General features: G+C 44.4%; 1 protein-coding gene across 1 annotated transcript; it reads right to left on the reverse strand.

The window, feature by feature from the left end:
* Positions 1 to 1,155: 1,155 nt before the first annotated feature.
* On the reverse strand, positions 1,156 to 16,522 carry LOC309537960 (phospholipase A2 inhibitor and Ly6/PLAUR domain-containing protein-like). The gene is made up of 6 exons (XM_082233122.1): positions 16,388 to 16,522; positions 10,941 to 11,053; positions 8,663 to 8,776; positions 7,778 to 7,936; positions 2,475 to 2,603; positions 1,156 to 1,542 (listed from the first exon to the last, which is right to left on the reverse strand). The coding sequence occupies exons 2-6, from the start codon at positions 10,984 to 10,986 to the stop codon at positions 1,316 to 1,318; spliced, it is 675 nt and encodes a 224-aa protein (XP_082089248.1). The 5' UTR covers positions 10,987 to 11,053; positions 16,388 to 16,522; the 3' UTR covers positions 1,156 to 1,315.
* Between the last annotated feature and the right edge of the window lie 1,879 nt (positions 16,523 to 18,401).

Consider the following 18,401-nt stretch of genomic DNA (forward strand, 5'->3'; position numbering starts at 1 on the left):
TTTATTACCAGGATTGTTTTAGAAAATTGATGAATGTTAGAAAAATGTTGGAACTAAATTACTTGGCTCTAGCAAAAATGTTTAAAGAATTAGGTAAGAATATTATGGTTGTGAGAAGTCGGTAAAAATAAGATCTAAGTTTTAAGTTTTTAAGGTTTTCTATAAGATAAAATGAAAATAGATTAAGGTAATGTAATGACAGAATACTATGAAATATGGAAAGGATTTGCTGCATAATTATTAACCAGGATACAAAAAAAGGGAGGAGGAGGAAGTCAAAGAAAGAAGGTAATGAGAGTTGAGGATTTGAGAATGATGGATTTATTTTTGTCTGTTTGCAGTGTATTTTTGTTTTTTGAATTTGTATTGTTTGATGCGGTTTGTTTTTTCTTTGTTTTTTCTTTTTTCTTTTTCTGTTTTGTTTTTTCTTTGTAATTTCAAAAATTTTCAATAAATATCATATATAAAAAATAAAAATAAAAAACAACTAAAATATGATTCACCTTTTGAAACTGTTGTTCTAGCTACAGTGGTACCTCAGGTTACAGATGCTTCAGGTTACAGATGAATCGGGTTACAGACTCCGCTAACTCAGAAATAGTACCTCGGGTTAAGAACTTTGCTCCAGGATGAGAACAGAAATCATGGAGCGGTGGCACGGTGGCAGCAGGAGGCCCCATTAGCTAAAGTGATACCTCAGCTTAAGAACAGTTTCAGTTTAAGAACGGACCTCCAGAACAAATTAAATTCTTAACCCAAGGTACCACTGTACATGCAAATCTATGCAACTTTGAGTTGATCAGTTAAAATCAGTTAAAGTGTATTTACCTAAACAGCTAACACGGCAATCCTGTGCACACTTACCTGGGAGCAAATCCCAAGCAACCCAATGAGACTCTCTTCTGAATAGAGAGGCATAATGTTTCTGTAATGCAGGGATGAGGTGCCTTCAGCCCTCCAGATGTGGTTAGACACAGTTCACATCATTCATGATCACTGACTATACTGGCTGGGTCTGATGGACATCCAAAAGCATCTGGAGGGCCAATGACACATCCATCATCCCTCAGGCAAATAGTTTCCCAACTTACACATTATTATGCACACAGGGGTGCATGCACACCACACATACACAAACATACACACAAAGACGAATGCATTAGGATCCCCCTTTATTTAACTAATTTGCTCTTTGAAATCACATGCAAGCCTGCAAACAGACATTAGCAGATGCTGGAGCCTGAACTTCTGGGAACGGTGCATTGGAGATGCTTTTCCCAGCTTTGCTGAGGAAGACACCTTGAACCAAATGAAATCAGTAAAGGAATTTGTCCAGCAGGAGCCCAAGGAGATAGGGCAGGAGAACGGTGAAAGCAATGCTCCCATGTATCAGGCTGGCTCCATCAGTTGCTTTCTTTATGTGACTGGTGGCGATCGAGATTTTCACCTCTCCAAAGGTCATGTTGGTGCCCTTGACAAGGATTTTTGCTGATTGAGTAGCACAGCCTTGCCCAAAGAAGTCCTGAGATGAAACTGTAGAATCTGCAAAAGGACAGTGTAGGAAAGAAATAGTATCATCCCTGCTGTGAAGGAAATTGACAGTTGTGAAAAATAAAAATTGTGGGGTTAACTTGTTTAAACCCAGCCTGTACAGGGAAGGAATAGGTGGTCAAATTGTGCATGGGCAAAGTCTGCAGTTGGGACTCAGACCCAAGTAGTTTTGTCGATTTGGAACCAAGGGAGTTGAAGGATATGTTTGGGAACCAAATGAAACTTGAGGAGATCATGCTGGGTCTCAGGATACAAAAGAAAGACACATTGGGCTGAGGAAACAGCAAATTCTAGCATAAGTCTTTAGCTTTAGGGACTGTCTCTAGATGGAAAGCTACAAGTGTTTTAAACTGACATTTCTTTCTGTATTTTTGCTCCATTTAAGGGCTACGTCTGGGAAGCTAAAATGATGGGTGGCTGCATTTGAGCAATTGGGTCTCCTTTGCTTCTACGCGCTCTAGGAGCAAAGGGTTGTCTCCAGCCAAGTTCCGCTTGGAATGAGCTCACTGAAACTACTGGGTCTAAGTTTCTCACATCCATTTCAATGAGTATTATTTTTTCCAATCACAAACTGATGCAGAATGTGACTGAACTTAAGAAGGGTAAAACTGAAAACTGAGAGAAACTGCAATTCATGGGCTTGTCCATCCCTAACCAGGAGGGCTTGCAGAACAAGGGTTGGGGTTTAGCACAGAGTTTACCCGTGGATAAGCCTAAACTCCTCCACTGTAGAGTCAGTTTGGTGCAGTACTTATGAGGACCTGCTTAAGGTCTGGGTTGAAAGAACTGGACTTGGGTCAGTTATTCTCTTCCAGCCCCTCACCATAGAACTGCCAAGAGAATAGGGGAGAAGCTAAACTCCTTGGGATTAATATGGAAAGAAGATGAATAATCCTCAGTCAGCATACCGCATTCTCATTTACCTTGGTAAGTCCCAGAAATGGTCAGGCAGTAGTCTTGGGATCCAGTACAGTTTATCTTGTTACCATGGCAGGGCTTAGAGCTGAAAACGAAGCATGTGGGGCACACCTTCCTGGTGACGTTGGTGTTTACTGCAACAGTGATGAAATGAGTGATGAAACATACTGCTGAACTGGAGGGGGAAACACTCTGCAAAAACAAAAACCACAACAACAACCCTCCCCTTTTGTAGTTGGGGGAAATGGAAAAGGCATGGAATTTCTCAATTTGATGTGGGGTGAGCATCAAATATTTTCTGAACGGTCCAGGCCTTCCATTTCCTTGGGTTGTGGTTGGTCCTTTTAATAAACAAGAACTATTTTAAGCAATGCATATGGTTCCCCTACTGGTGGGCAGCCTTCCCATGAGACAGAGAAAGACAATTGCCTCAGGCAGGAGCTGCAGTGAGTGGCCAGGAGATGCTGAGGAGCTGTGTATACCATTTCGCCAGCCCTGTGCTCCCTCATCTAGGGTGCTGCCCTCAGTTGCAGTGGAGGATGCTACCTGGTCTGCAGGGTTGAAGTGAGATCATTCTATCTCCACTGGTGCTGCGAATCACAAGTGTGGCACTTTGGTCCTGCTTGTTGGCTTTTCACATGCATCTGGTTGGCTACTGTGAGAATAGGATGCTAGACTAGCTGTGTCATTGGCCTGATCCAACAGGCTCTTCTTGTGTGCCTATTTGGAATGAGGGGGGCGGGGGACAATATTGTCCCTCAGGGCAGGCAGTATAGAATCATAGAATCCTAGAGTTGGAAGAGACCACAAGGGCCACCGAGTCCAACCCCCTGCCAAGCAGGAAACACCATCAGAGCACTCCTGACATATGGTTGTCAAGCCTCTGCTTAAAGACCTCCAAAGTAGGAGACTCCACCACACTCCTTGGCAGCAAATTCCACTGTCAAACAGCTCTTACTGTCAGGAAGTTCTTCCTAATGTTCAGGTGGAATCTTCTTTCTTGTAGTTTGGATCCATTGCTCCGTGTCCGCTTCTCCGGAGCAGCAGAAAACAACCTTTCTCCCTCCTCTATGTGACATCCTTTTATATATTTGAACATGGCTATCATATCACCCCTTAGTAAATTGCCTTGAGCCAGTCCTGCCCGATGCTACTAAGAGCCAGAGCTCAGTGGTAGAACATCTGTGCTGCATTTGATCTCTAGCACCTCAAGATGGGGCAGGGAGACAGCCTTGTCTGAAATCCTGGGGATCCATTGCCGGTCAGTGTAGACAATACTGAGCAAGATCATGATGGACCAGTAATCTGAGGCAGTAAAATGCATCTTCCTATGTTCTATGTTCCTATATTATGGTGCCACAGGACCCTCCATTGTTTTGTGGGCAAACTGAATGGTAGAGCACCAGTTTTGTATGCAGAAGGTCCCAACCTCTCCAAGCAGAGCTGGAGGTGTCCCTACTCTGAAACCTTGGGGAGTTTCTGCCAGCCAAAGCCCCACCCAGAGGTGCCAACTTGCAGAGAAGATTGGCGGGGGGGGGTGATGATGCCCGCACAGTGTTGGGACACCGCATGACATCAGGATGTCAGGAGGAGACAGGGTGGCAGCAGCAGCAGCCGGAGCCAAATGTGGCAGCGGTGCAGCAATAATAATAATAATAATTTATTTATACCCCGCCCATTTGGCTGGATCTTCCCAGCCACTCTGGGCAGCTTCCAGTAAAAACATAATACGACTTCAAACATTAAAAACTTCCCTAAAGAGCCTTCAGATGTCTTCTAAAAGTTGTTTATTTCCTTGACATCTAATGGGAGAGCGTTTCACAGGGCAGGTGCCACTACCGAGAAGGCCCGCATCTCCTCCTCTCTCGCACCCAGTCTCCTCCGTCTCTTGCTGATGCCACAGGTTGGGAGCTGCACATCTTTCCTTTGCGTGGCAGTGGCAGGAGGGGGAGCAGCCACATCTTTCCTTTGCGTGGCAGTGGCAGGAGGGGGAGCAGCCACTGAAGCTGTGCCATGCTCGGCTCCACAATCAGCCTCGTCTTCCTCCTCCTGCCACCACCACCGGCCGGGGGCTGCTTTCCCGCTCCTTCCCCTGCACAGCAGCAGGAGGAGCCGACCACTGAATTTACACAGCTCCATACTTGGCCTCCTCCCTCCTAATGGTTCTAAACATTGGGAGGCTGCCCTCCTCCCCCCAAAATAATAATTTGGAGGGCTCAAAAGAGCTGGGCACTAGGAGTTGATGCTTACCACCCCAGTAGACAACACTGAGCTAGATGAACCCTACAGCTTAAGCCAGCCTCCTAGGTCCATCACACTACAGAATCATTATCCGTGCACTCTAGAGGAGAAAAGTTGGTGGCCAGATGAACTTTCTCTCCCCAAACAGCAGTTTTGATTCAGTCCTACTCCGCCTTGCTTCCTTTTCCTTTTCCGTTCTTCTTCTTGTGGCAATTTATTAATTTACATACTGCTTAATGTCATAATAGTGCACGGAGAATGGAAGCCAGTCATGCAAAGCATTAAAATGTTAACATCCTCGATCAAAATATACAATTTGGCAATCCCATTAATGACATTAAAGAAATATACACTCAACACAGAAGGCTAAAGTCAAGGGGATGCCTGCATAAATAAGTGTGTCCGCAGTATATCATTATCATTACCATTGTTTATCATTGTTAGAATTAATTTTGTTTTCTAAATTTGTCCCAAAAGCAGCAAAGATGCAACACTGTGACATATAGAACAGCAGAGATTGTGCATCCCATACAAATCATTCCCTACACAGTGTTGTGTAATAACTTCCCCCACCTTTCAGGAATCTCAAAGGAGGAGGGAATAAGATTTCAAAGTGACCAAAAAATAAGGTACATCCAAAATTTGTCAATCTGTAAATCTAAATAACTCTTCCATTATTCTCACTCCTATAAACAATTTTTGTTTTGTTATTGTTCCTATAAACAATGACACTGCACCAATCAGCTGTACATGAAGCTTTCTTCCCTTTTTGCCACACAGATGTTCTGAGTGATTCCCCCCCCCAGAGGCTAATTTGCTCTATGCTGCCGATCCAGGTGAGGCCTCTTGTGTTTCACCCTATCCATCTTCCCCCTCTCCACCCCCCTTTCTTTTTCCCCCTAATGCCTCAACAAATGAAATGGATTTGTAAAAATGTTACATGAAAAAAAAAATACGAGGCACTACACTTCTGTAAAACAAGAAAATCCTGAATAAAATAAAAATTAAAAAAAAACAAAAACATGCAATTGTATTGATGTCTTAGACACAATGTATTTGCAACATGCTCCCTCTGCTGGCTTTATAGAAACTTGCATCTTTATTTTGCCTGCTGCAACCATAGCCTAAAACTTCTTCAACAGCAAAATACTGTCTCCTCAGTATAATCCTTGCTGAGTTCAATTCAATTTATGTCCAGGCAAAGATGGATATAGGATTGCAGTCCAAATGTCTCTTTAAATCTAATGCTTGTGATTTTCCAGGTTTATTTTCATTTAACCAAAACTAGCTGTTAGGAAGAATAAATGAGATAATGATTTGGATGCAGGGGTCAAACTTCCATCCCATGGAATTTTCCTATTGAAAATCCCCTTCCCAAATGGGGGGAGGGGGGTCTTTACAAGCTCTGGTTTGTTGTAAGTCATACTCAGAGTATCCTCATAGAAATCAATGGGATTAAGTTAGGCTTGGTCATTAATTTCAACAGGTCTACTGCGAGTAGGAGTTAGCTGGATACAGGGGTGCTGGATAGGGGGCAGGTAAGCCTTGCCATGCATAATTAACCATAAGGCCATTTGAATGGCAATGCTCATTAACTTTGGGGACCCTGGCCCCCTCAAATATTTTATTGAGGAGTCCAAAGTTGTCTCCTATGGCTAGATATACCATATTTTTTGCTCTATAAGACTCACTTTTTCCCTCCTAAAAAGTAAGGGGAAATGTGTGTGCGTCTTATGGAGCGAATGCAGGCTGCGCAGCTATCCCAGAAGCCAGAACAGCAAGAGGGATTGCTGCTTTCACTGCGCAGCGATCCCTCTTGCTGTTCGGGCTTCTGAGATTCAGAATATTTTTTTTTCTTGTTTTCCTCCTCCAAAAACTAGGTGCGTCTTGTGGTCTGGTGCGTCTTATAGAGTGAAAAATACGGTAACCTTCTGTTTCTTGGTGATGAGTAGGAGTGCTAGAGTAATGTTAGTGCCTTAGTAGGAGTGCTAGAGTAATGTAATGTTGAAAGCATGTACATTCCTAACACAGGCAGCACAGAAGCTCATCCTGCACCCAAGAAATACCAACCAGCCAGAAACCTTTCCCCATCCCTTCCCCAACCCCCTCTTTCCCTCTCCCTCTCTCTTCCTTGCACTGATTTGGGGTACTGAATCATCAGGTGAAGGTTTTCATGGTACAGAGCCATCCCCTGGTCACCTGCTCACTCCTGCAGATAAAACTGCTTGAGAAATAACATCTACATTGGCCAACAAAGCAGTCGGCAAGCCTACTTGCATCAGATCGCCAAAGCACAAGGCGTAGCCCAGTCCAGCTTGGTGCATCCATGGCCGTCTTTACCTGGGGGTGCAATGGGGGCAGTGCACCCAGGCGCTGAATTCTAGGAATTGCCAAATGTATACCTACTATATATTGGTCCCTCTCGATCAGCAGCAGTGAAAAGCAATGGAGCGGAAGTCCCCACCCCCCACCCCCATCACTCTATTACCAGAAGCATTTTTTTCTGCTGCATTGTTGTTATAGGTGAGCGATCCCCCCCCCCCAAAAAAAAGAAAGGTCAACAACTTTGGCTTTCCCCCTCCCCAAAAAACTCAATAAAAGTTAATTTGGGGTGCCTAAACTAATTTTAGGGGCGCTGGGTGGATCTTTGCACCCTGGCGGCGCATATGCTAAAGACGGCCTTGGGTGCATCGCAAATATCCTCCAGATAAACTCCCCACTCTCTGGCCAACTTAAAACAGCAACAGACTTTTCCTCTGCCTCTCACACTACCTGAATGATGTGACATTCCAAAATCTGGAGAGAGACTTGCAGCTATTAAAGAACAGCATGTCCTTTCATCAGGTTGTGCAAAGCCAGGGCAATAGGTCTATTCACAATCATCAATACAAGAAAGCTCTTAAATTTTTCTTATGGGTGCTTCATCCTCAATTTCACTTACTTAGTATGCAGTGTAAATAACTTCCCTATTGCCCTTCAGTTAGGATTCCTGGGATATGAAAAAAAAAATTATATACTCATTTCTGAGACTCCTACTCAGCCTTAATCAGTTCTGGACCCCACATACCTTCTGGTAGATGACTATTGCATTTTGTCGTATTGCAGCATACAGAGTTCCAGGTAAAATTTTTCCCAGCTGTGAAGAATAAGTCCCCCTCTTTGCATACATCAAAACTGGTCTTGTTGCTTTCACAGCCTTGGAAGTTAACAGGGATTGCTTTGGAATCTTGTGTTTCAAAAAAAGGGGAAGGAAATAGAAGGGAGTTAGGGAGATAAAAAATAACGTGTTAAAACCAATGACCAAAACAATATCACTCATCCATTAAAGCAGGGGAGGAAAAACCTTTTCAGCCTGGGGGTCGCAGTCTATCACTGACAAGTGCTAGGGGTGGGAGGGGCCAGGGGTAAAAGTGGGCAGAGCTGCAAATGTGACTCGTATCTTTGTGCCCTAGGCTAGATTCCAGCCATGCAAAAGTCAGGGGGTTCTACACACATTGTTCTACCTCCGGGCAAACAAGTTCAAGGGTGCTTCCAAACTGAAGAGGGCATGAGGGGTGTTGCCTGGGCAGGATGAGTGGGGCCTGGGAAGAGAGTGGAAGGCCAGAAAAAGAGGGCTGCCCTTGGCCCCTAGACCTGAGATTTACCCACCCCTTCATTAAAATGTACCACAAATGCACATAATCAAGCACTGGTGTATTCACACTTGTGGTCAGCAGTGATCTTTTGTGTAAACGCAACCAAGTTCTGGATAGTGTAACTGATTCCATCTGTAATATGCTGGTGGGTTTGCACTATTCAGACAGTGCAATTGGCATTTGATGTGTTCTTCAGATTCATAATGATCATGGCTACATTCCTCTTCTCCGCCCCCCGCACACACCTTTTAATTAGGTTTCTAGAAAGGCTTCTGTTAGTGTTTTCTGGAAATATCCCTAGGGACACATCTACCTACTCTTTGTATAATTCCATGCTGCTGAAATGCAGGATCCTCCAGCATCATCAACTGTACAAACTTTGTCTGGACACTCTTTTGCATCACCATTACAGTCACAGTCCAGGGAGTTTGCTGGGGGGGAAATAATAACATTGAAAACAGTAAACAATCGCAACTACCATGATGATGAGCAACACTGGTTCTTATTTCTTTTGTTTCTGCTTTATTTTCTAATTCCAACCTTCCTCTGAGGAATTCAGGATTATGTGCCAGAGGCACTGCTGCAGTCGCCACACCCAATCACAACAGCACAACTTAGACCTCATTAAAGGTAAAGGTACCCCTGCCCGAACGGGCCAGTCTTGACAGACTCTGGGGTTTGTGCGCCCATCTCACATCTAGAGGCCGGGGGCCAGCGCTGTCCGGAGACACTTCCGGGTCACGTGGCCAGCGTGACAACGCTGCTCTGGCGAGCCAGAGCCGCACACGGAACGCCGTTTACCTTCCCGCTAGTAAGCGGTACCTATTTATCTACTTGCCCCCGGAGGTGCTTTCGAACTGCTAGGTTGGCAGGCGCTGGGACCGAGCAGCGGGAGCGCACCCCGCCGCAGGGATTTGAACCGCCGACCTTTCGATCGGCAAGCCCTAGGCGCTGAGGCTTTAGCCCACAGCGCCACCCGCGTCCCTTTAGACCTCATTAACTCCATGCATTTATAGTGTTGTGATACGATTTCCCCTTGAAGAATTCTGCAGTTTGCAAAGGGTGCTGAAAGTTGTTAGGAGGCTCCTGTTGCCCTCACACAGCTATGCTGGATTGATTGTTAAATCACTCTGGAAGGGGAATGGGGGCCTCTCCTAAAAACACTCTGCACCCTTACCAAACTACAGTTCCCAAGATTCTTGGGGCGAAGCCGTGGCTGTTTAAAGTTTTGCCATAACAGTTTAGATGTGTTACCATTGTCTATTGGCTGCAACAGGACTCTACTGTTGTGTTCTGGTCCAATGACAGACTCCACAGAGAATGCAGCGTCAGGACCATGGACAGATCCCAATGAGCAGCTTCTTCTGACAAAGGCTGGTTGCAGGCTGAAGCCTTTTGAGCCTCTATCTCCAGGCTGTCTCTTCCCATGACTACTATTGTGGCAAGGCCACCTGAAGAAAATATACTGCAGTACCTCACCTTAGCTGTACCTCATTTTACATTGTAGTGCCTAATGCTAAAAGCGCCTAATTCTGAGAATCAAATGCTGTCTCTCTCTCTCTCTCTCTCTCTCTCTCTCTCTCTCTCTCTGCTTTATTGCTGGATTAGCAGAAACATATTTTTAGCTGTGCTTGCAGAATATAGGAGAAAGGGGAAAGCATCCTTCATAGTCACAAGGTGAGGCACTATCACCACATGTTCTGGAACACAGGATGTCTGAGTTGGGTGCTTTCCATATAGGACACAGGATGTCTGATAAGGAAGGGGGTTTTGCTTTGCCTGCCAAAGAGGGGATTTTTAGCTTTACTTGCTGATAATAGTATATGAGTAATTGCCAATATAATGAGCAAATATATGGAAAGAAGAAGTAATCTTTATAAGGACATAGGAGGATTTAGGAAGGGTGATGTTCATGCTTATTGGTTTAATTTTGCTGCAGTGCATGAATATGTAATGTCTGAAAAAGGTACATAACCCCATGGAACTGTTGATCAGCGTCCAGTCTTTGGGAGAGAACTCCACTAGACCTGTTGCTGTCAGCAAAAAAAATTACTTTCTATTTCTCCAACTGCTGCATCTGTGGTCTTTGAGCGCACCTTGAACAGGTATCCAGGTACTTTTGCAACACTATATCTCTCCTTTGTGAATGTTTGGTAATCGGCTCTAGGAAGACATTGTCCATGTCTGGCTTGGCAGTCTATAGCAGACCCTTCACAGTAAGGTCACTATTTCTCTCTGCTACAGTTTTTACTCCTATACTCTCTATCAGCTTTCCATGCTCCAGGCAGTGGCGTAGCGTGGGTTGTCAGCACCCGGGGCAAGGCAAGTAATTTGCGCCCCCTAACCCGTGGATTTGCGCCCCCTAACCCTAACCCCCAGATGTTGCGCCCGGTGTGGCCGGCCCCCCCCTGCACCCCCCACGCTACCCCACTGGCTCCAGGTCATGGATTTCTTCACAAGTGTACATATCCTTTACATATAATGCTACTCCTCCTCCTGTTTGGTCTAAGCATTTTGAACAAGTTATACTTCTCAGTTGCTACCTTCCAGTCATGAGTTTCATCCACCAGGTTTCAGTAATATGACTCAACTCACCTGCAGCTATCAAGGCAGCAAAAAGATAAAGAAGAAACAACTTCATGATTCTGGGAACTGAAGTGGTCCGGTGTCAATGGAAGAAAAATATCCCACAGAGGAGGTTTCTGCAACTGCAATACCAAAATTATGGGAGATTTTATTTTTTATTTTTTAAAAAAGCAAGCAAGAATCAACATGAAGGCAAATGATGTGGTGGTTACAGCTGGGCAAATGGCACTCTAGTGTGTCATGTGGTTGTGAGTTCCAATGGTCTTGTTTTTCTATTTTTGAAGTCTCTCCCTAGCAGACCTGGGTCAAAGCATTTTGCCACCTGATGCACTAATGAGGATGACATTCTCCTTTTTTCTTTTTTTTCTTTTTTCTTTCCAATCTTGACCTGCCTCCAAAATAATCCATGATAATATACATCAGGGATGGAGGACAGCTCTGGCTCTCCAGATATTTATTTGTTTAATTTTATTGTTGCATTTCTATTCCACATTTCCTTCAAGGAAGCTCAAAGTGACACAGATTGTTCTCCCTCTTCATGTTTCATCCCCACAACAACACTTTGAGGTAGGATAGTTTGAAAGACAGTGGCTGGCTCAAAGTTATCCAGTCAGCTTCATGACCATAGGGGGATTTGAACCCTGGTCTCCCAGGCAGGACAACAACTCCCATCATCCCTGGCTTTGGGGCATGCCAGCTGGAGTCTAACAGCATTTGAAGGCCCACAGGGTCCCCAATAAATTTGCAAAAATGTATTGTTTTGGTCTCTCCATATTAAAGCTTGGTCTCTCCATATTAAAGCTTTACTGCAGGTGTGACCTCCAGATGTTATTACTAATATTCTGTGTCCCCACCAAGACTGCTGTGAGAGTAGCAGGACTGAGAAAAGGGCCTCCCCTGAAGACCTCAAACCCAGGCATGTTCATATGACAGAATAGAGTCTTTGAGATACCTTGGACCTTAGCCTAGACACTGCTAGGGTACTATGGCAAAATGCGCATTAAAATGTACATATTAGTGAAAATAACGATCGAAAATGCATTAGCACAAATAGGTGTATTGGACAAAGTTGCATTGAAATATGTGCATATTAGAAGAAAGTCACCTTAAAATGCAGGTGAATTTCCGTCACTAATAGTTAACTGCTCCCTGCAGTTTGTGTGACAATATTTCAGATAGCAATCCCATTTGCTCCCACCCAAGGGAATATCTGGGCAAGGCCAGTAGACAAAGGGCTATCCTGCCCTCTTTGCTAAACAATTTGGGGCAGGACCCCAGGGCGTGTGCTGCGAGGAGTGTGTATGCAAGGAGAATGTGCCTTGTGTGGACACACAGCACCTGAGAGCAAGAGGAGGGTCACACCCTCATAGCAAACACATATCTCTGGGGGGGGGGGAGAACATTTCAGCTGAAAACCATGTAACGGAGATGGCAAGAATGGATGGCAAGCAGGCCAAAGGAAAAGGAAGACATTCAAAGCTGCCATAGCTGGGTATGATGGTCATCTGAATTGAGGGGTAGCAATGAAGCTGGAGGTAGATACCATGGAGAGAGTGGATAGAGGAAACCTTTTATGACTCTCTTATAACACTAGAATTCATAGACATCCAATGGAAAGTTGGAAGATTCGGGACAGGTGAAAGCACATTCTATGGAATTTACTTCCCTGGGAGGTAATGATAGCCACCAACTTGGGTGACCTTCAAAGAGGATTGGACAAGTTCATGGAGTATAGGGCTATGCTCTGCCTCCATGGTCTAAGACAGTAATGCTTCTGGATATCAGGTTCTGGAAGCCCCAGGAGGGGAGAGTGTTATTGTCCTGCTTGCAGGCTTCTCATTGGCACCTGCGTAGCTCTGTGAGAATTAGATGGTGGGCTTGATGGGCCATTGGCCTGATGTAGCAGACACTTTTTATGTTCTTATAAGAGAAGCAGAGACTGGAGAGAGGCAGTGAATGGTACTGTGATGTTGACATTTTATCCTTTATCAGGACTGGCGTGTCTACCGTACTCATAAGCTGATATGGAACTCTCTTTCAGGGAAACCAGGTCGCTGGATTTCAGGGTGGGTCGTGGATAAGAAACCTTTGATAAGAAAGAGGAGGGTGTCCAAACAAAGGGATTTGCACCCCTCTGAGGACAAATGTTGAATCATAGAACTGTAGAGTTGGAAGGATACATTAGATCATCTAGTCCAATTCCCTGCAATGAAGGAATCTCAACTAAAGCAGCCATGACAGATGGCCATCCAACCTCTGCTTAAAACTTCCAAGGAAGGAGAGTCCACAACCTTCCAAGGGAGTCCATTCCACTCTTGAACAGCTTTTACTGTCAGAAAGTTCTACCTTCAACCTCCTTCAACTGTTACTCATAAGGCTTGGGCTTGATGTCAAGCCCATAACGCTGTTTTGTGCAGCACCAATGAATCCTCCCAAGATTTCTCAAACAAACACCTACTGCCAACCTTGGGTTTCACAGTCCCTGTGTTTGTCAGATGCACTGTATTTTAAAAGCTAATTGGAGTCTTCAACAAAAGGTTGTATTGCATCAGGTATGGGGGACTTTTGGCCTCCGGATGTTGCTGAATGCCAGTCAGCCCTGACCATTGGCCAACCTTCCTGAGGCTGATGGGAGTTGTAGTTCAGTAGCATCTGGAGCGCCGAAGATTCCTTTCACCTGTAATTGGAGCACTGCTGCTGCCTTGCAGCACTACACCCCAATTGAGGATGGGGCCCCAAAAAATATTTTTTGCCTTGTTCCCCCTGACATCTTCCCACTGGGATGGTTTCAGTGGAAACTGAGCCCACCTCAGTGCTCTAACACTCTCAGTGATGTCATTGCCAAAACCCATGACTGACCAGTGAGAGTTCTCCACTCACTGCTGTGAGCTACTAACATCATTTACTGTGCCGTAGGTTACCCTGATGTCATTTAAAACAAGGAAGGCGTTTGTTCTTTTTAGATACATTAGGCAAACATATGGCTATCAATAGTGTTATCAGCAGTGCATGGGCAACCGCAGAGCATGAGAAAGTGGAGTGCGCACTGCATGGTACCTTGGTATTCATCCACATGCATTTATACATAAGTGTGTTGGGTCTTTAACAGTGGTTCACATTCTAAGGAGGACTAACAAAATAAAGTGTGTCTAAAGGAGGGTGACCAGGGTGGTTGAGAGGTCTGGAAACCAAGGGTTGCATCCAACTAAGTTCTACTCAGAGTATACCCATTGAAAGTAATGGAAGAAAGCCATGTCCATAGATTTCAATGGGCACACTTGGAGAAGAAGTAACACCAGCTACAACCCCAAGTCCTATGAGGAAGTGTTAGAAGAACTGGAAGAACAGGATAGTGTCTTGATGAAGGGTTGCCATTCAGAAAATGTATAGACCCCTGATAGACCAAAAGCCCATCTAGTCCAACATTTTGTCCTCACAGTGGCTGGCAAGGTACCTGTGGGAATCCCAGATAAACAGAACATGACTGCAACAGCACGGTCTTGCCCAGTATACCTGAAAGAGCATCTCCACCCCCATTGTTCAGCCTGGATACTGAGGTCCAGTTCTGAGGGCCTTCTGGTGGTTCCCTCACTGCGAGAGGTGAGGTTACAAGGAACCAGACAGAGGGCCTTCTTGGTGGTGGCACCCGCCATGTGGAACATCCTCCCATCAGATGTCAAGGAAATAAACAACTATCTGACTTTTAGAAGACATCTGAAGTCAGTCCTGTTTAGGGAAGTTTTTAATGTTTGATGTTTTATCGTGTTTTTAATATTCTGTTGGGAGCCACCCAGAGTGGCTGGGGAAACCCAGCCAGATGGGCAGGGTATAAATAATAAGTTGTTGTTGTTGTTGTTTCTCCTGCTCAGAATCACCAAATGCTGGAATTGAGAGGCATGCTACCTCAGATACTGGTGATAATGTAGTCATCATGACTAGTAGCCACTGATAGTCATCCACCATTGGTTTATCTACCCCTCACCTTTTAAAGCTATTCAGATTGGAGACCTTTCCTGGTTCCCACAAATTCACCTCCCCCTCCCCACTGAAATTAGACTTGAAAGAAACATTTTTTAAAGGGGAAGTTGTTTCCCTGTTCACTGTGCATTTGGACACCTCTTAAGATATTGTAAACATTTTTCTTTCATGATGGTGCCCAAGAACAGAAATCAAGTTTTCATTTGGATGCAATTGGAGACCATTTTGAATCGAGAGGGTGGACTGAAGCTTATCCAAATCGCATTGACTTTAACTCAATTTTACAAAATGGTACCTGAGATCAAGAGGCAAGTTTTGAACTATATTTGAATACGACTGGATGCCATTTTGAATCAAGATAGAAGACTGAACCTTTCAAAACTGCACTGATTTCAACAACGGATATCAAAATTCCACTGATTTTTCAGTTTTGGAGGTGGCTATCGAGTAGCCAATAGGCTGCTGCGTGTGTGTGCTGCACACAACAGTTTCCCTGATTTGCAAGTCCACCTACAGGCGCTAAAAGCTTGGTGACCTCCTCTAATAGCAAACTCAACTGGTGGGGGCTGAAAGCTATGTTGACCAAAACAAGTCCACTGAGAAACAACAGGCAAATATCAGAATGCTCGTGGGAACTGTAAGGTTTGCAGAAGTACAACACACACACCCCACTCCTTCCTTCCTTCCTTCCTTCCTTCCTTCCTTCCTTCCTTCCTTCCATCCATCCTTGGAAATCTAAGGTGGCAATGTCCATGGTAAATAAAATACCAATCAGGATGATCAGTTCATAGAATCATCATCCAGTCTAACCCCCTACAATGCAGGAATCTCCATTAAAGTATGCATTACAGAGGCCCACCCAACCTCTGCTTAAAAAAACCTCCAAGGAAGGAAAGTCCACCACCTTCCAAGGGAGTCCATTCCATGGTAGAACAGCTCTTAAAAGTTCATTCTGATGTTTAGTCAGAATCTCCTTTCTTATAACTTGAAGTGATTGGTTCAAGTCCTACCTTCCGGAGCGGGAGAAAACAAGCTAACACTGAAGAAAAGTGTGACTGTACACAGCGAACCAGTGGTATTGTGAGTGAATGGGGCAGCTCCGTGGTTCCACGTTATGCCCATCATGGCCTGGAGGAGGGAGGATGTTGCAAAGACAGCTTGCCTTCCTCTCCTGATCACCTCTGGCCATGCAGAGCTACCAGGTGGGTGCCGGGCATGTTCTAGGATGTCTGTGTAAGAAGACTGTGTAGCTCAACGCTCCTAGCAGCAAACCACAGAAATGGGTTGCGCACCCTGGAAGAGTCCCCTGTAGGTGAATGCATCAAGTTGTGCTGGGATGTCATAGAACAGCTTCATGCAGACCCTCCTAAATATCTCTCTGTTTCTGTTCAGGTCCTAGGCAAGCATCCTTTCCCAAGCACCAGCAAGTCCTGGTTGTAAAGTTGACTAATATCCATAGCAAAGAATTCCTCTCTTACCTGGTTTTCCCCCTTCTTTGTTGATGTGATATCTTTATGCAGAGAGACCAGCTGAGAGGCATTAGGTTGGTTGTGTGTGTATATATACTCTCTAGGGAAAGGTGAGTAAGTGCCCGCTATCAGTGGGCAGAGAGTAGATATGAGAAGAAAGGGCAGCTTCAGTGAGAGACTTTTAAGGTGGAGGAGAGACATTGTGATTCATTGTGAGGTGTGGTAAAGAAGGAAACAAGGTTAAAATAGCTGGGCAAACTTGACGGGAAATCTGAGAAACCAATTCTGCCATGGAAAATAACTCTTGGTTTGTTTAGGACTGTATTCCTCCAAACACCAGAAGGAAGTGAGGGGCTGCCCTGACTTGAAGAGGTTTTAAGGTGGAGCACATGAGATAGGGACAGGAAAATCTGAAAATTTTGGTTTCTCCCAGTTTCTAATTTTTTCCTGAAGTTCAGTTTTCACAATTCTACATCAGTGTGCAGATTTTTATTTTATTTTATTTTTTTAAGTTCTCATAAACATTCAGCAGCATTTTAATGCAAGTGTTTCTAAATATACACATATTGGATGGAATTGTGCCTAAGACACACACCTTTCACACAGCAAAGGTGCATACTTTACTATACACATTTCTGTAAATGTTCCTTGAATGGAGAACCATGCTGCAAAATTTGGAGAACTGTGAATTTCAATGGTTTGCATATTGCACCGGAAAATGCAGCTTAGGGAGGTTCGCATCAAAATGCAAACTGAAATGAATTTCTCCCCCATCCTTATTATGAGAAAGTGTTTCCAGGACAGGGCAGTGCCTGCAAGAGGAATGTAAGTGTAAGGTAGCCCTTCTGACTAAAGAAGTCCCTTCATTTTGCAGCAAGCCATGCCTGCAAGCTCTTTTTTTTTTAAAAAAAAGGGGGGAGAATAAGCTGAAGGAATTAGTCTCATCCTTCCTGACCCTAGCTGACTTCCAACTGTGAGGGGTCTAAGGATCTTCTAAAAACTCTCATCACCTTTAAGAAGCTACAGTTTCTAGTACTCTTGTGGTAGGAAGCAATGATTGTTAAAAATGACTGTTTAAACCATGCAGAGGGTCTTCTTAGTAGTGGCACCTGCCCTGTGGAACACCCTCCCATCAGATGTCAAGGAAATAAACAACTATCTGACTTTTAGAAGACATCTGAAGACAGCCTTGTATCAGGAAGTTTTTAATGTCTAATGTTTTACATTTTGTGTGTGTGCTGTAAGCCACCCAGAGTGGCTGGGGAAACCCAGCCAGATGGGTGGGGTATAAATGTTGTTGTTGTTGTTGTTGTTGTTGTTGTTGTTGTTGTTATGCCTCTGAACATGGAGGTTCCATTTACCCATTGTTACTACACTGGTACCTCGGGTTACAGACGCTTCAGGTTACAGACTCCGCTAACCCAGAAATAGTACCTCGGGTTAAGAACTTTGTTTCAGGATGAAAACAGAAATCGCGTGGCAGCGGCGGTGCAGCGGCAGTGGGAGGCCCCATTAGCTAAAGTGGTACTTCAGGTTAAGAAAAGTTTCAGGTTAAGAACAGACTTCCAGAACGAATTAAGTTTTTAACCTGAGGTGCCACTGTAATAGCCATTACCAAGGAGAGTTGAGCTCCGAGGGCCTTCTGGCGATTCTCTCCCTTCGAGAAGTGAGGTTACAGGGAACCAGGCAGAGGGCCTTCTCAGTGGTGGTGCCCGCCCTGTGAAACGCCCTCCCATCAGATGTCAAGGAAATAAACAACTATCTGACTTGCAGTCCTGTTTAGGGAAGTTTTTAATGTTTAATGCTTTAATGTGTTTTTAATATTCTGTTGAGTAGGATATAAATAACATTATTATTATTATTATTATTATTATTATTATTATTATTATTATATAAAATGGTACCACGGTAGCTCAACTGTATAGCACTGATTGGGCCTGAGTGTTTCAGATATATTTATATTGTACAGTGGAACCTTGGTTTTCGAACGTAATCTGTTCCGGAAGACCGTTCAACTTCCGAA

Source organism: Podarcis vaucheri, assembly GCF_965113315.1.
Source record: "Podarcis vaucheri genome assembly, chromosome: 7".
Classification (NCBI taxonomy): domain Eukaryota; kingdom Metazoa; phylum Chordata; class Lepidosauria; order Squamata; family Lacertidae; genus Podarcis; species Podarcis vaucheri.

Excerpts from the sequence above, each read along its gene's own strand:
- LOC309537960 (XM_082233122.1), bottom strand. The coding sequence starts at position 10,986 with ATGAAGTTGTTTCTTCTTTATCTTTTTGCTGCCTTGATAGCTGCAG. Across the intron at positions 2,604-7,777 it reads CAATAGTCATCTACCAGAAG|TAAACACCAACGTCACCAGG; the intron begins GTATGTGGGGTC and ends TCACTGTTGCAG. Across the intron at positions 1,543-2,474 it reads CATTTCTGGGACTTACCAAG|ATTCTACAGTTTCATCTCAG; the intron begins GTAAATGAGAAT and ends GTCCTTTTGCAG.